General features: G+C 42.9%; 1 protein-coding gene and 1 non-coding gene across 2 annotated transcripts in view; one reads left to right on the forward strand and one right to left on the reverse strand.

Annotated features, from left to right (window-relative positions):
* Window positions 1-13,895, forward strand: part of LOC120634720 — a gene marked incomplete at its 5' end in the record, with an annotated part of 42,387 nt that overhangs the window by 27,591 nt on the left and 901 nt on the right. The window contains 2 exons of the mRNA XM_039905494.1: window positions 10,885-10,999; window positions 11,698-11,801. Of these exons, the coding sequence (XP_039761428.1) occupies window positions 10,885-10,999; window positions 11,698-11,801 (219 nt within the window). The remainder of the gene's footprint in view (window positions 1-10,884; window positions 11,000-11,697; window positions 11,802-13,895) is intronic.
* Window positions 12,347-12,419, reverse strand: Trnak-uuu. The gene has a single exon. It is a non-coding gene; the product is annotated as a tRNA-Lys (tRNA).

The following is a 13,895-nucleotide window of genomic DNA, read 5'->3' on the forward strand; positions in this document are numbered from 1 at the left end:
AACGACACTTACTTCCTGTGTTCGAGACGTACTAAACTAGCATAAACAACACTTTAGACCTGTATACGAGACGTACTAAACATTTTTTTTTTGGTGTGGTGGAAAAGCTTCATTGCTACCTCCGACCCTTGCAGGCAGGACGGAGGTTATGTGGGACTCCCCCTTCTAAAGGGGTATACTCAAACTAAAAACCAACACGGCATGTCCCTCTTGTTGGCTTTGTTAGACGCCCGGAGAACCCGTTGTATACCTCCCGGACGTCTACTAACCACCCCAACCGATTGTTAGGGCTCCCACGCTAACGAAAAGGGGATCAGGACAGCTTGAACCCCCCCTCAGACCGTTGAGAGGCTTCTGTAGTGACGGGAAGCTAGCCAACCCGCTGCCTCCCAAGGGAAGTTGGCGAGCGGCAAATTGCCGCCGTCTTCTTCCCACTTGTCTTCCCCGGAGCGGATGCGCGTCTGGAGCCTCTTCAAGCACCCACTCCGCGGCCTCCTTCTGCGAAATCACGTCTTCGCAGAAGTCGGCCACGGCTACCCAAGAGCTCTCGCAGGGCAGTGAGAGGTCCCCGCCGATGGCCGCTACCAGAGTGCGGCGCTGGGGATCCCACTTGCTGCATACCTTGAGGCACTGCACTCATAGCACGACGGTGTCGGTTCTCTCCTCGCCACTCAGTAGAGGTAATGACCGAAGCAGCAATGGCCTGTCATAACGTGCATCAACTGGAAGGAGAGCAACCCATGTCTTCGCCCGGACTTCTAGTTACCACCAAGTGGCCACCGTGGCTCTCCTCGCTGTTTCCCCTTATCTGCTTTCCTGGACAGCGATCAGAGTGTCATCCGCAACATAACATATTATTGCCATCCGAGGAAGCAGAACCGGGCGGATGGCTCAGTCAAACCTTAGTTCCACATAAGGGGTCCGAGGACAGACCCCTGTGGAACTCCACAAGCCATCCGTCTTTCTTTCCTTCCTCCGTCCCTCCCTTTATAGAGCACAACCCTTTCCTCAGGGGCACTTCGTGATACCGGAGACTGGGGGGCTTGAACCGTCCCATCATGTTCTTCGGATGGGAACGCCATAATCGGGGGCCTAAATACCGGTGGCCGCGGAAAGAGCCCGGTAACCACTCGATTAAGGAGCTCCGGCTCCATGAAATCCGTGGAAGGCGAAATCCGCATCTTGCCTCTTACGATGCGGTATGGACGGCCCCACGGATCCCTGTCCAGGGTTGCCAATAACTCCTCATTAGCGGAGTTTTTGGCATTGGCGATGGTAACCTGCATTTTCGCACTTTGGAGCTCCCTATAGAGATATTCCTCTTCGGGCTCGAACAGTGGCTTCCTGCGGCGGCCCGATGTGAAAGCCCGATATTTCTGGTAGCACGTAGAACCGCGATCTGCGATCACCAGTACAACGATCTCCGGGCGGGAAGCGCCTTATTCGGGGCATTGCCGCGTCGCATACCCTCATAAGAGCTATACGGAAACGTCAAGCATCCTCCTCTTCACCTGCCACAACCGGGGGAAGAGAGAGGCCTCGACCATTTCACAAATTACACACAAATGAGTGTCACTTGCCCTACCGCCACAAATCCTGGTCTATTGCGCTTGGGAACCAGTGGGGGAGATGCCCCGTAAGCTGGCACCACAATGGCCACCAAACCGTTAGTGACCCCAGCCCAGTTTGACTGAGGGGGGACAAAGTAGGGCTTGGCTGCCGTCACCACGTCAATCCGCCACGCCGCCGTGTACTGCATCAGGAGGTCCTGAGCATGGTTGCAGTGGTTTAAATTGGCCTGGAGAAACTCTAGATGGCGTCCTGGCATTCAGTGTTCATTCCGGGGTAGTGTTAGCCGCTGTGACTGGACTACGCTCCCGACCTTATCCTCCACCACTCTCTGCGAACGAGTCTGAGACCTAGTCTCAATGGGAGTAAGATGGTGCTCCTTATCTGCGTCCGCTTCCACCTTAAAGGAGCACATTTCAAGTTCCTTGAGGCGAGCCTTGGCACCACTTTGGCCAAATTCACCCCCTTCCCGCTTTAACCTTAACCTCCGCCTTCGTCTTAGCGACAGGCTCTACAGTCAAAGCCTCCACAGCGACAGATTTCTCCGCAGGCTCACCCTCATTCTCCTCCAGGCTCCGGTTGCCTTCCACGGTCCCACCAGAGCCTCCAGCGCTCGGTCCGTGTCCGAGTCAGTGTCCACGAGGGACCCGCCATCCATTTCCTCACGTGTCGGCAGAATAATATTCTGCTTACCATTTTCCGAGGGCCGAGCTCCTCTCCTAGCGGGCCTTCTAGCCCTATCATATTATTATTATTTTTATTTTTATAAATTGTATCCATATTTTATGCCACGAGTATGAGGGAATATTCGGGTGGTGCCCCCTGTACCCAAATAAGCCAGAGCGTAACTTGCCAAAGGGTGTCGGGGCCGGTACCCTGGCGGGGGTCGCACTAAAGACTGAACTACCCATCAGCCATGCATCCCTTCGCGGTGCGCCGCGCTTGAGATTCGGGGTGATTTTTTATAGAGGTTTTCTTCCTCGCAGTTCGGCCGGTTACGGCAAGATCCTCGGTCCGTATAGGCCACAAAACATGATCGTGACGCCTCAGTACGGGAATACGAGTCCGACGGTGGCAACAAAGTGCTACCAAAGCCTGTTCAGCGGCAGTGTAAGTGCACACTGAACCCATCCTTGCTCCATCTACTGTGCCCTCTGCAGATCAGAGGGACACGTAGAGAAGGGACCCTCGCAGTGTCGGGTTATTCGCTACCATTCAATAACCACTCGACGAGTCGATGGATCATTGACTGGTACCTGATTAAGCCCCACAGACGTACTGAGGTTCAGAAATGACACTTGCTTCCTGCATACGAGAGGTACTAAGCCTGAATAAACGACACTTGCTTCCTGTATACGAGACGTACTAAACTAGCATAAACGACACTTTCAACCTGTATACGAGAAGTACTAAACTAGCATAAACGACACTGTCAACCTGTATACGAGAGGTACTAAACTAGCATAAACGACACTTTCAACCTGTACACGAGAGGTACTAAACTAGCATAAACGACACTTTCAACCTGTACACGAGAGGTACTAAACTAGCATAAACGAAACTTTCAACCTCTATACGTGCAGTGGCGTGCACTTCATACATGCACAAAAGCACTGCATACCCTAACATTTTTGGATTTTTGAGGAGGATTTTGCCATTTTATGCCGTTTTACTTCTTTATGCTTACCCTGGTCCAAATTCCTGTGCACGCCGCTGTATACGTGAGGTACTAAACTAGCATAAACGACACTTTCAACGTCTATACGAGAGGTACTAAACTAGCATAAACGACACTTTCAACCTGTATATGAGAGGTACTAAACTAGCATAAACGACACTTTCGACTTGTATATGAGAGGTACTAAACTAGCATAAACGACACTTTCAACCTGTATATGAGCGGGACTAAACTAGCATAAACGACACTTTCAACCTGTACACGAGAGGTACTAAACTAGCATAAACGACACTTTCAACCTGTACACGAGAGGTACTAAACTAGCATAAACGACACTTTCAACGTCTATACGAGAGGTACTAAACTAGCATAAACGACACTTTCAACCTGTATATGAGAGGTACTAAACTAGCATAAACGACACTTTCAACCTGTACACGAGAGGTACTAAACTAGCATAAACGACACTTTCAACCTGTACACGAGAGGTACTAAACTAGCATAAACGACACTTTCAACCTGTACACGAGAGGTACTAAACTAGCATAAACGAAACTTTCAACCTGTATACGAGAGGTACTAAACTAGCATAAACGACACTTTCAACGTCTATACGAGAGGTACTAAACTAGCATAAACGACACTTTCAACCTGTATATGAGAGGTACTAAACTAGCATAAACGACACTTTCGACTTGTATATGAGAGGTACTAAACTAGCATAAACGACACTTTCAACCTGTATATGAGCGGGACTAAACTAGCATAAACGACACTTTCAACCTGTACACGAGAGGTACTAAACTAGCATAAACGACACTTTCAACCTGTACACGAGAGGTACTAAACTAGCATAAACGAAACTTTCAACCTGTATACGAGAGGTACTAAACTAGCATAAACGACACTTTCAACGTCTATACGAGAGGTACTAAACTAGCATAAACGACACTTTCAACCTGTATATGAGAGGTACTAAACTAGCATAAACGACACTTTCAACCTGTACACGAGAGGTACTAAACTAGCATAAACGACACTTTCAACCTGTATATGAGAGGTACTAAACTAGCATAAACGACACTTTCGACTTGTATATGAGAGGTACTAAACTAGCATAAACGACACTTTCAACCTGTATATGAGCGGGACTAAACTAGCATAAACGACACTTTCAACCTGTACACGAGAGGTACTAAACTAGCATAAACGACACTTTCAACCTGTATATGAGAGGTACTAAACTAGCATAAACGACACTTTCGACTTGTATATGAGAGGTACTAAACTAGCATAAACGACACTTTCAACCTGTATATGAGCGGGACTAAACTAGCATAAACGACACTTTCAACCTGTACACGAGAGGTACTAAACTAGCATAAACGACACTTTCAACCTGTACACGAGAGGTACTAAACTAGCATAAACGAAACTTTCAACCTGTATACGAGAGGTACTAAACTAGCATAAACGACACTTTCAACCTGTACACGAGAGGTACTAAACTAGCATAAACGAAACTTTCAACCTGTATACGAGAGGTACTAAACTAGCATAAACGACACTTTCAACGTCTATACGAGAGGTACTAAACTAGCATAAACGACACTTTCAACCTGTATATGAGAGGTACTAAACTAGCATAAACGACACTTTCAACCTGTACACGAGAGGTACTAAACTAGCATAAACGACACTTTCAACCTGTATATGAGAGGTACTAAACTAGCATAAACGACACTTTCGACTTGTATATGAGAGGTACTAAACTAGCATAAACGACACTTTCAACCTGTATATGAGCGGGACTAAACTAGCATAAACGACACTTTCAACCTGTACACGAGAGGTACTAAACTAGCATAAACGACACTTTCAACCTGTACACGAGAGGTACTAAACTAGCATAAACGACACTTTCAACCTGTACACGAGAGGTACTAAACTAGCATAAACGACACTTTCAACCTGTACACGAGAGGTACTAAACTAGCATAAACGACACTTTCAACCTGTACACGAGAGGTACTAAACTAGCATAAACGAAACTTTCAACCTGTATACGAGAGGTACTAAACTAGCATAAACGACACTTTCAACCTGTACACGAGAGGTACTAAACTAGCATAAACGACACTTTCAACCTGTATACGAGAGGTACTAAACTAGCATAAACGACACTTTCAACGTCTATACGAGAGGTACTAAACTAGCATAAACGACACTTTCAACCTGTATATGAGAGGTACTAAACTAGCATAAACGACACTTTCAACCTGTACACGAGAGGTACTAAACTAGCATAAACGACACTTTCAACCTGTATACGAGAGGTACCAAACTAGCATAAACGACACTTTCAACGTCTATACGAGAGGTACTAAACTAGCATAAACGACACTTTCAACCTGTATATGAGAGGTACTAAACTAGCATAAACGACACTTTCAACCTGTACACGAGAGGTACTAAACTAGCATAAACGACACTTTCAACCTGTATATGAGAGGTACTAAACTAGCATAAACGACACTTTCAACCTGTACACGAGAGGTACTAAACTAGCATAAACGACACTTTCAACCTGTACACGAGAGGTACTAAACTAGCATAAACGACACTTTCAACCTGTACACGAGAGGTACTAAACTAGCATAAACGAAACTTTCAACCTGTATACGAGAGGTACTAAACTAGCATAAACGACACTTTCAACGTCTATACGAGAGGTACTAAACTAGCATAAACGACACTTTCAACCTGTATATGAGAGGTACTAAACTAGCATAAACGACACTTTCGACTTGTATATGAGAGGTACTAAACTAGCATAAACGACACTTTCAACCTGTATATGAGCGGGACTAAACTAGCATAAACGACACTTTCAACCTGTACACGAGAGGTACTAAACTAGCATAAACGAAACTTTCAACCTGTATACGAGAGGTACTAAACTAGCATAAACGACACTTTCAACGTCTATACGAGAGGTACTAAACTAGCATAAACGACACTTTCAACCTGTATATGAGAGGTACTAAACTAGCATAAACGACACTTTCAACCTGTACACGAGAGGTACTAAACTAGCATAAACGACACTTTCAACCTGTACACGAGAGGTACTAAACTAGCATAAACGACACTTTCAACCTGTATATGAGAGGTACTAAACTAGCATAAACGACACTTTCGACTTGTATATGAGAGGTACTAAACTAGCATAAACGACACTTTCAACGTCTATACGAGAGGTACTAAACTAGCATAAACGACACTTTCAACCTGTATATGAGAGGTACTAAACTAGCATAAACGACACTTTCAACCTGTACACGAGAGGTACTAAACTAGCATAAACGACACTTTCAACCTGTATATGAGAGGTACTAAACTAGCATAAACGACACTTTCGACTTGTATATGAGAGGTACTAAACTAGCATAAACGACACTTTCAACCTGTATATGAGCGGGACTAAACTAGCATAAACGACACTTTCAACCTGTACACGAGAGGTACTAAACTAGCATAAACGACACTTTCAACCTGTACACGAGAGGTACTAAACTAGCATAAACGACACTTTCAACCTGTACACGAGAGGTACTAAACTAGCATAAACGACACTTTCAACCTGTACACGAGAGGTACTAAACTAGCATAAACGACACTTTCAACCTGTACACGAGAGGTACTAAACTAGCATAAACGAAACTTTCAACCTGTATACGAGAGGTACTAAACTAGCATAAACGACACTTTCAACCTGTACACGAGAGGTACTAAACTAGCATAAACGAAACTTTCAACCTGTATACGAGAGGTACTAAACTAGCATAAACGACACTTTCAACGTCTATACGAGAGGTACTAAACTAGCATAAACGACACTTTCAACCTGTATATGAGAGGTACTAAACTAGCATAAACGACACTTTCAACCTGTACACGAGAGGTACTAAACTAGCATAAACGACACTTTCAACCTGTATACGAGAGGTACTAAACTAGCATAAACGACACTTTCAACGTCTATACGAGAGGTACTAAACTAGCATAAACGACACTTTCAACCTGTATATGAGAGGTACTAAACTAGCATAAACGACACTTTCAACCTGTACACGAGAGGTACTAAACTAGCATAAACGACACTTTCAACCTGTATATGAGAGGTACTAAACTAGCATAAACGACACTTTCAACCTGTACACGAGAGGTACTAAACTAGCATAAACGACACTTTCAACCTGTACACGAGAGGTACTAAACTAGCATAAACGACACTTTCAACCTGTACACGAGAGGTACTAAACTAGCATAAACGAAACTTTCAACCTGTATACGAGAGGTACTAAACTAGCATAAACGACACTTTCAACGTCTATACGAGAGGTACTAAACTAGCATAAACGACACTTTCAACCTGTATATGAGAGGTACTAAACTAGCATAAACGACACTTTCGACTTGTATATGAGAGTTACTAAACTAGCATAAACGACACTTTCAACCTGTATATGAGCGGGACTAAACTAGCATAAACGACACTTTCAACCTGTACACGAGAGGTACTAAACTAGCATAAACGAAACTTTCAACCTGTATACGAGAGGTACTAAACTAGCATAAACGACACTTTCAACGTCTATACGAGAGGTACTAAACTAGCATAAACGACACTTTCAACCTGTATATGAGAGGTACTAAACTAGCATAAACGACACTTTCAACCTGTACACGAGAGGTACTAAACTAGCATAAACGACACTTTCAACTTGTACACGAGAGGTACTAAACTAGCATAAACGACACTTTCAACCTGTATATGAGAGGTACTAAACTAGCATAAACGACACTTTCGACTTGTATATGAGAGGTACTAAACTAGCATAAACGACACTTTCAACCTGTATATGAGCGGGACTAAACTAGCATAAACGACACTTTCAACCTGTACACGAGAGGTACTAAACTAGCATAAACGACACTTTCAACCTGTACACGAGAGGTACTAAACTAGCATAAACGACACTTTCAACCTGTACACGAGAGGTACTAAACTAGCATAAACGACACTTTCAACCTGTACACGAGAGGTACTAAACTAGCATAAACGAAACTTTCAACCTGTATACGAGAGGTACTAAACTAGCATAAACGACACTTTCAACGTCTATACGAGAGGTACTAAACTAGCATAAACGACACTTTCAACCTGTATATGAGAGGTACTAAACTAGCATAAACGACACTTTCGACTTGTATATGAGAGGTACTAAACTAGCATAAACGACACTTTCAACCTGTATATGAGCGGGACTAAACTAGCATAAACGACACTTTCAACCTGTACACGAGAGGTACTAAACTAGCATAAACGACACTTTCAACCTGTACACGAGAGGTACTAAACTAGCATAAACGACACTTTCAACCTGTACACGAGAGGTACTAAACTAGCATAAACGAAACTTTCAACCTGTATACGAGAGGTACTAAACTAGCATAAACGACACTTTCAACGTCTATACGAGAGGTACTAAACTAGCATAAACGACACTTTCAACCTGTATATGAGAGGTACTAAACTAGCATAAACGACACTTTCAACCTGTACACGAGAGGTACTAAACTAGCATAAACGACACTTTCAACCTGTATATGAGAGGTACTAAACTAGCATAAACGACACTTTCAACCTGTACACGAGAGGTACTAAACTAGCATAAACGAAACTTTCAACCTGTATATGAGAAGTACCAAACTTGCATAAACGACACTTTCAACCTGTATACGAGAGGTACCAAACTTGCATAAACGACACTTTCAACCTGTATACGAGAGGTACTAAACCAGCATAAACCACACTTGCTTCCTGTGTACAAGATGTACTAAACTTGGATAAACAACACTTGCGACCTGTATAACGAGACGTACCCACTAAACTTACACAAAAGATATTTGATGAGATGAGATTTTTAACCTGCATGAGATACGTACTAAACTTGCATAAAAGGCACTTGGGACATGTATACGACGTAAACAAAAAAAAATTTAATTGCAACGTCACATACTGAAATCGAATGCGGTCGTGTCACGGTCTTGTTATCTTTTATTTAAACTAATAGTATGTCTGCATGTCGACATAGTAAACGCCGAGGGCAAAGTAGTTTAGATGAGCAATTATAATTGATTGCTGTTAAAAAGCACTGAGCAAACGAAGTTAAAATATTACAATAGAGTTACTAAGCTAAGCCAGTATGTTAATTATTACAATATAAATGAATTCTTGAGCAACAAATTGTAAACAAGTGACTACCTATTTATGTTTTTTTTTTTATTCTTTCACATAGGGAATAGGTAATGGTGTTTCACTGTACAGCCATTTTTAAACCAAAATTAATATAAGATCCTTTTTTAAGATGATAGCATTATATTTGTGACCAAGGTTTAATTGAATTGAATTCTTTATTTTAATTACATGGGAATGAGGAAATGGTTACAGTTATTATTTAAAATGAATTTCTTTTTCTATCATCATCATCATGTCAACCAATCGACGTCCACTGCTGGACATAGGTCTTTTGTAGGGAGTTCCACAATCCACGGTCCTGGGCCGCTTGCCTCCAGCGGCTCCCAGCGAGTCGCCTGATGTCATCTGTCCACCTCGTTGGGGGCCGACTTACGCTGCGCTTACCGGTGCGGGGTCGTCATTACAGCACCTTAAGACCCTAACGTCCATCGGTTCTCTGAGCTATGTGCCCTGCCCATTGCCACTTCAGCTTCGCTACTCGCGACTTCGAATTTTTTTTTTTTTATATTTTAAATATTTGTTAATTTATTATAATAATCCTATGTTATTTAAATATTTACCATTAAGGAATGGCAGATTATGTTAAGGCTCTGTTTTTTAATTTTCTATAGTAGGTAATACTTGACGATTTATATTTATTAGTTATGATTTGAGGCGTAGGTGTTAAGCGTCATGTGCCTGTAATTACATCGGCAACCCCGCCCTTCGGACCGAAAAACAGCACTGTAATGCCTTAGCGGCAGAAAAAAGAATGACGAAGCATTTCCTCGGACGAGGTCTGCCACAAAAAGCTCTCCTATTAATAAGACCTATTAAGACCTATTTGTAACTATATTGACGGCCAATTGGCGCAGTGGGCAGCGACCCTGCTTTCTGAGTCCTAGGGTGGGATCCCACAACTGGAAAATGTTTGTGTTATGAACATGATTGTTTTTCAGTGTCTGGGTGTTTATCTGTATATTATAAATATTATATGTATAATATTTATAAAAATATTCATCAGTCAGCTTAGCACCCATAACACAAGCTACGCTTACTTTGGGGCTAGATGGCGATGTGTGTATTGTCGTAGTATATTTATTTATTCTGGTACCTCTTTTTTCATAGTTTCCAACTCTCTAGCGCAGTGGTCAGCACTGTGGTTTTATAAATGGGAGGTTACGGGTTCGATCCCGGGCGGAGGCGATTTGGGAATTTATAATTTCTGAAAAAATCGACGTCCCAATTGCGAACCTAAGGCTACAGGTGGCCCATCTTGTTCGTCAATTATAACTATTAAAAAAAAAAAAAAGATACATTGGCGTAATTCCAGATCAGTTTGCGCCGTAAGGAGCTTGAGTCACGTCATGTGGGTGTCCCGCCAGGATCCTTCCGGTCCGAAAAGTTCTGCTGCTAATGTTACCCGCGTCGTTTACTATAAAACCTTGGTAAGTGTAGCTTATATGAGTAAATTTGCATGCCCGAGAGTTCTCCATAATGTTCTCGAAGCCGCTAAGAGTCAACCAATCCGCACTGGGCCAGCGTGGTGGACTATGGCCTAAACGTTAGTCATTGTGGGAGGAGGCACGTGCTCTGTAGTAGGCCGGTCATGGGTCGATATGATGATGATGTTTGAGCTACACAGCAGGTTGATGGACACTATCACAGGCACTTATGAAGCGTCCATACATATATGTTTACATAATTGTAAGGGGATGGTGATAACTGCGTTCGCCAACTTATACCTAAAGCTACGAGGGTTCCAAACGCGCCTTGCTCTAAGAAGAACCCACAACAAACTTAGCCGGGTAATTTTTTTTTTTTTTATCACCATCTCACAGTAAATTTTTATTAATCTATGAAGCTAGAGCAATTCACACGCAAGCTTTTTTATCGTTTATGTATAGGGCAGTCGATACCTTAGGATAATATTAGTAAGGATAACATTAAGTTACAAGATACAGCAGAAATCGCGGGGATCTGCTAGTAGGTGTAAATAATTTAGCTGAATTTTCATAATGGAAGGAAATGCCTCAAGACATAATGTTACCATAGTTAGTTTTATAGTGTCAAACAAACAAGGAAGGTTTTAGGTGGAAGCCTTGGAAGGGGATCAGATGTTTAAAATAACAATGCTTCCTCACAGATAATACTGACTCCAGGGCCCGCTGCGTTCGAGGCATCGATGCAATTCCACCCGCAGAGGGATCGCTTCGTCATCTCGGAGAGAGACATTTCTAGAATTACCGCGTGAGTATTTTGGAGACGTGGTGACTTACGAATACGAAACGTGCTCACTTACTATGGGCCTCATAAGGCTCAGAGTAACTCAGCGGGCGATGGAGAGAGCTATGCTCGGAGTGTCTCTACGTGATCAAATCAGAAATGTGGAGATTCGTAGAAGACCTAGAGTTACCGACATCGCTCGTCGCGAAGCTGAAGTGGTAATGGGCAGGGCACATAGCTCGGAGAACCGATGGACGTTGGGGTCCTAAGGTGCTGGAATGACGACCTCAGCCAGTTAAGCGGTTTTGTCCGGTGGGAGGTTTTGGCCGCCTTGTTCGCCCTGCTATTATATAAATTAGAAGAAAAGGGTTACTGTCATGCAAACTTATTTCTAAAGAACCTGGTAGCAAACTTTTTTTTCTTTATAAAAATTGTCGGCGTAAAATCTAAGACGGTGAAAACCGCAACAAAATCCATTGCGTAGTTATGGAGTTAGTAAATAAACAGACGGACGCGGAGAGTAATTTTGTTTTATACTTTCGATTGTATTAAAATAATAAAAAGTTCGCCGCCCGAACAGGGACTTGAACCCTGGACCCTTGGATTAAAAGTCCAATGCTCTACCGACTGAGCTATCCGGGCTGTGAATTACAAGTCAAATATTCGATATAAAACGCGTATACGTAAATTCCAACTGCCAACTGTGTCAATAAGCTTCTGTTTGATTATGAAGTGATATATATATATTTTTTTTAATTAATATTGACGGACCAAGTAGATGGCTCACCCAGTGGCGTGCATAGAGGGTTTAGCGGTCTCCACATTACATAACTAGATGGCGCTACAAAAAAGCCTGCATCGCTCTAGCGAAGTGTTCACGAAGAATGCCTATATATACAACTCTCAAAAATCCCCCCGATGTCGTCGAGCTCTAGCTCGCCATGAGAAGAGTCATGGCGAGCTCTCGCGCTCGCCCCACTCCCCCGGTGACGCCGTAGCAACCCCTCAGGTGGTTATCGGCAAGTGTCCTTCCGAAAATCGAATCGAATGTTCGGACCTCGGTCCCCGAGCACGATCACCCGCTCGGAGGAAGATCTTCCAATTGTTACGTTCGAGCGTATCACCAAAGCTCCCGTACAGAGGGTATGCACAGGGTATGAAGATGATATAAAATGAAGAAAATCACCAGTACGAGTTATAAATATTTAAGGGTGGGCTTTTTATAACTCTTAAAATTCCAATCCTTAAGTTTTTTATAACTTGTACTAGAGATTTTCTTCATTCTATATCATCTGCATACCCTCTATGCACGCCACTGCACACTACCAGTGGCGTGCACTTCATACATGCACAAAAGCACTGCCTACCCTAAAATTTATATATAACTAGAATAAGAGGATTTTTGCCCTTTTATGCAATTTTCCTGCTGTATGCATACCCTGGTTAGAAACCCAGTGCACACTACAATATTGACGGCCGAGTGGCGCAGTGGGCAGCGACCCTGCTTTCTGAATCCAAGGACGTGGGTTCGATTCCCACAACTGGAAAATGTTTGTGTGATGAACATGAATGTTTTTCAGTGTCTGGGTGTTTATCTGTATATTATAAGTATTTATGTGTATTATATTAATAAAAAAAATATTCATCAGCTAACTTAGTACCCATAACACAAGCTCCGCTTACTTTGGGGCTAGATGGCGATGTGTGTGAGTGTATTGTCGTAGTACATTTATTAAAAAAAAAATTAAAAAAAACAATGCCGTTGGAAGAGTCCTTTAGACAGTTATATATTAGTGATTGGAGCACCGGTGAAGAACAAAGCTCTTTGACTAGCAGAATGCTTTAAAAAATATTTCCCTCGATTGTATCCCCTGACAATTAATAAAATTTACGAGTCCACCTGCCAAAGCAACTCAACAGGCATTAGAATAGAAATTTACCCCTGTTTATTATTTCCACTCTTGCGCCAATGCTCGGAGAGTTGATAAAGCTGTGGGTGAAGATAACATTTTGTCATTTCCCCTGGGAGAAAAATGTCACAACTTAGCCTCTTTGACTGCATTCGCATTACCACCAACAGGGCTAGCACGGGCAGGAGGCAAAAAATTTATCCCCAGA

The sequence above is a fragment of the Pararge aegeria genome, chromosome 25 (assembly GCF_905163445.1).
Source record: "Pararge aegeria chromosome 25, ilParAegt1.1, whole genome shotgun sequence".
NCBI classification, from domain to species: domain Eukaryota; kingdom Metazoa; phylum Arthropoda; class Insecta; order Lepidoptera; family Nymphalidae; genus Pararge; species Pararge aegeria.